Source organism: Myotis daubentonii, chromosome 6 (assembly GCF_963259705.1).
Source record: "Myotis daubentonii chromosome 6, mMyoDau2.1, whole genome shotgun sequence".
NCBI lineage: Eukaryota > Metazoa > Chordata > Mammalia > Chiroptera > Vespertilionidae > Myotis > Myotis daubentonii.
In genome coordinates this window covers 98,099,887-98,103,424 of record NC_081845.1, presented here as the reverse complement: position 1 = coordinate 98,103,424, position 3,538 = coordinate 98,099,887, and the positions used below count along the sequence as shown (strand labels likewise).

The following is a 3,538-nucleotide window of genomic DNA, read 5'->3' as shown; positions in this document are numbered from 1 at the left end:
GAGCTACTGAGAAACCTGTCGTTATTTCAATCTGACCCTCTTCGCCCAGCATCTTGCGCAAGCGCCCGGGGTGGCGCGAAGCCGGCGGCCGCTGGCTTACTGCGCAGGCGCACTAAGGCAGGCTCCGACCGCTGGCGCAGGCGCACTGACGGCAGACCGGCGCCTCGCCGCTTCGCCAGACCTGCCGCAGTGCGCAGGCGCGCATCGTCTCCGTTTCTCTCTCCGCCGTGACCCCCTCCTTTCCCCTTCAAGGAGCCGGCGGCGGGGCGCGCTCACCCCGCGAGGAGGGGCAGCCGCACTCGGCAGGCGCGCTCCCCACTCCCGGAAGACCATGTACCAACCCAGCAGGGGGGCGGCCAGGCGTCTGGGCCCGTGCCTCCGCGCCTACCAGGCTCGGCCCCAGGTGAGGAGGGGGCGCCCGGGAGGGAGGCGGGGCGGGGCGACCCTCCAGCCGTGCGAGGGCGGAGCGCGCCGTCTTGCGCAGGCGCAGTGACGCCCACCGCCCTCCCTGTGTCGGCTGTGCGTGGAGGGCGAGGGTCGTGGACGGGGGAGGGGCGCTGCCAGCCCTGATCGTTCCTCCGGGTCTTGGGGGGGTGGGGGGCGTCCGTGACTCCGCCACGGTCTGTGCATGGAGGTGATTTGAAGGGCTGGGGGCGGAGAGGTTCGCACGCACCCGCACCCGGCGCAGCGCCGCCCGGAGTTACCGGTCCCCACCAGGCAGACCTTGCACACGGATAGCGGTCCCGGCAGGAAGGCGGCCTCGGGCCCGGTGGACCCGGCTCGGGCCCTGCACCCCGGTGGGCAGGATAGCCACGCCCCGGAGTGATGGAGTGACGCGGGGACTTGGTCAGCCAGACTTTGGGTGACCTCCTTCCTCCGCATCAGTTTCAAGGTCATTGAGCAGGAGTGGAGTCCAGCCTTTCCTGGTCTCCTGGGCTGTGTCATCAGTGGGGCCCGAGCGACAGCTTACCTTTGTGCACTACTTTACAAGTCGCAAGGCTCGACATTTACTGTGGTTTGGAGCCTCGCCATAACTCGTGGGCTTCCTCCCCGACTGTGAGAGGATTTACAGGGAATGCGAGTGCTGAAGGTGCACGGTGGGCTGGGTGCTCATTGGCTCCTGTTCCATTGGACGCACATGGTTGTGGAGTCTGCAGGCCACGCCTTTCACCCACAGCGCAATAAAACGATTCCTTCCTCGTTCTCTCTCCAAACATGGATGTGAGCCTTGCGCCAGGAGCCCTGGAACTGCCCCCAAAGTATTGGGATCTTAAATGTAAAGGCATTTGCTAACCGTTTGGCGGAGGTGCTTGTCATAGAAATATCTGTTTCCTCCTGGAGATGGAGGTGAATCCACCCCTTTACCTTGAGCAATTCCCCCTTCTGCCGGAGGAGCCGGTGGGAGTGGAAGTGTTCGTGAGAGTTTGGATGAAGGGCCATGGGCAGCTGGGTTATTGCTTTCCCTTTTCTTCCTCCTTAGGACCAGCTTTCTCCACGGGCTCTGCCATTCCCACCCCTGTGGCCCCACTCCACGACGGCCACTTCTCCCTCTTCCCCCCTTTTCCGGTCTCCCGCACTCTCGTGCCCTCCTCCTGGGCTGCTTCCCCGAGCTCCCCCGTTACCTCTCCCTCAGGTCCCCGCCCTCAGCTCACCATGGGCGAGTCTCCCTCCAGGAAAGGGGGAGGAGGGACCAGGACCTGAGTTGCATAGTGGCTGTCTGGATGGGCTTAGGAGCCTGTTTGAGGGACCTTCCTGCCCCTGTGTTGGGGCTGTGCTATCTTTCCAAGCCCCTGTGACGGCCCGCCCTTCCCCTGCCACTCCGTCGGGAGACCCCAGCATGGAGGAGCACCTGGCTGTCATGTATGAGAGACTGCGACAGGAGGTGAGTCATTCAGAAGGGACCTTCACCCACCTGGTGGGAATGCAGGTGACCTTGGAGATAGAGGGCTAGTCAACTGGATTCTTTCTTGGAACCACAAGGAAAGTATAGAAACATGTTACAGACATTTCCCAAGTAGAAGATAATCCTCGGTTTGGATTAAGGGAAGTTATACATGGCATGGAAATGACCTTTCACTCAGAGGGAAGGAGGCCCTAAAAATAGGAAACAGAGAAAGGATCATCGCTCCTTTCCCACTGGTGATGCCTTCTTCTTCCACCAGCTCCCCACTCTCTTCCTTCACTCCCATGACTATTCTCTCTACTCCTCGGACGTGGAGTTCATCAACGAGATCCTGCGCATCCGTACCAAGTGAGTCTGTGCTGGGGAAGGTGCCGGGCTGCTGCTCTGCATCTGCTTCCCCTTTCTCACGCGGCTTGTTCTGGTTCTGCGTGAGATTGCTTTCCCGTCCCTTCTTCTCAGGGGCCGGACGTGGTACATCCTGTCGCTGACCCTCTGCCGCTTCCTGGCCTGGAACTATTTTGCACAAGTTCAGTTGGAGGTCCTGCAGTTGACCCGCCACCCTGAGAACTGGACCCTGCAGGCCCGCTGGCGGCTGGTGGGGCTGCCCATCCACACGCTCTTTCTGCGTTTCTACAAACGTGACAAGGAAGAGCTTTACCGGTAAGGGGCTGAGGATGGACCCCACGCCACCACCCTCTTCCCACACGTTCCGTTTCAGGACTGGTGGTCTGGTCTCCTGGATAGCCCTTCCTCTCCCTGCCTTCACCGAGGTTCCTTCAGGGCAGGGTCTTGGTTCAGTCCCCTTTACTGTAACAGAACTGGGACGGAGCACATGAGAGAAGCTCTGAACTCAGCTTGTTCATGTGTATCACCTGGCACATAGGTAGGAATTCAAATACTTACGGAACAAATGAAAACTCCCGCCTCGTAAGTTGAGCCTCACACCCTTAGGTAAATTTCTGGCAGAGTAGGATCCCGAGCAGTTGTTGGGCTTGCCCCACATCAGCAGCTTGTAGACTGCTGCACAGTGGGATCATCTTGGTGCCAGACACTCTGCTTTAATTGTGACGGGGTGCAACCTGGGCTTCAGGATTTTTCAAAGTCCCCAGGTGATGTAATACTAGTGTGTAGCAGTCAAGGGACTAGGAATTTAAGCAAATGCTTGAATGAATCTTTGGGATCAGCCACCTTCCCCTTCAGCCTCTCTTCTTTCACCAGGACCTATGATGCCTATTCCACTTTCTACCTGAATTCCAGCGGCCTCATTTATCGCCATCGCCTAGACAAAGTGAGTCCCAGGGTGGATGGGGTGGGTGGAGGGGCAGCACCCCTGCTAATGCAGTAACTTCCTCCCGGCAGCTGATGCCCTCACACTCACCCCCAGTGCCTGTGAAGAAGCTGCTTGTGGGAGCCCTGGTGATGCTGGGGCTGTCAGAGCCAGAACCCAACTTCCACCTGTGACCCAAGGCCTCCTCCAGGAACTGGGGCGGGGCAGCACTGAAAACTGCTACACACAAGAGGTGGGGTTGGCCAGTTTCTTCCCGCTCCTCCCCCTCCCTCCCTCCTTGCCATCTCATGCTGTGTAATTTAACTTGTAAATAATAAAGTCTAAGTGAAAATATGAGATGGAATCTC

General features: G+C 59.1%; 1 protein-coding gene across 3 annotated transcripts; it reads left to right on the top strand.

Annotated features, from left to right (window-relative positions):
• Window positions 1-163: 163 nt before the first annotated feature.
• C6H6orf136 (chromosome 6 C6orf136 homolog) lies at window positions 164-3,527 on the top strand. 3 transcript variants are annotated; one of them, XM_059702171.1, is made up of 6 exons: window positions 164-403; window positions 1,481-1,882; window positions 2,163-2,251; window positions 2,363-2,563; window positions 3,122-3,191; window positions 3,288-3,527. In XM_059702171.1, exons 1-6 carry the CDS (start codon window positions 332-334, stop codon window positions 3,294-3,296), a joined length of 843 nt encoding a protein of 280 aa, XP_059558154.1. In that variant the 5' UTR covers window positions 164-331; the 3' UTR covers window positions 3,297-3,527. The 3 variants fall into 3 exon arrangements, with proteins under 3 accessions (XP_059558154.1, XP_059558155.1, XP_059558153.1); XM_059702172.1 differs by having other exon boundaries at window positions 3,246-3,383; XM_059702170.1 differs by having other exon boundaries at window positions 166-403; window positions 3,263-3,527.
• Window positions 3,528-3,538: the final 11 nt, after the last annotated feature.

Excerpts from the sequence above, each read along its gene's own strand:
- C6H6orf136 (XM_059702170.1), top strand. The coding sequence starts at position 332 with ATGTACCAACCCAGCAGGGGGGCGGCCAGGCGTCTGGGCCCGTGCCTC. Across the intron at positions 404-1,480 it reads CCTACCAGGCTCGGCCCCAG|GACCAGCTTTCTCCACGGGC; the intron begins GTGAGGAGGGGG and ends CTTCCTCCTTAG. Across the intron at positions 2,564-3,121 it reads GACAAGGAAGAGCTTTACCG|GACCTATGATGCCTATTCCA; the intron begins GTAAGGGGCTGA and ends TTCTTTCACCAG.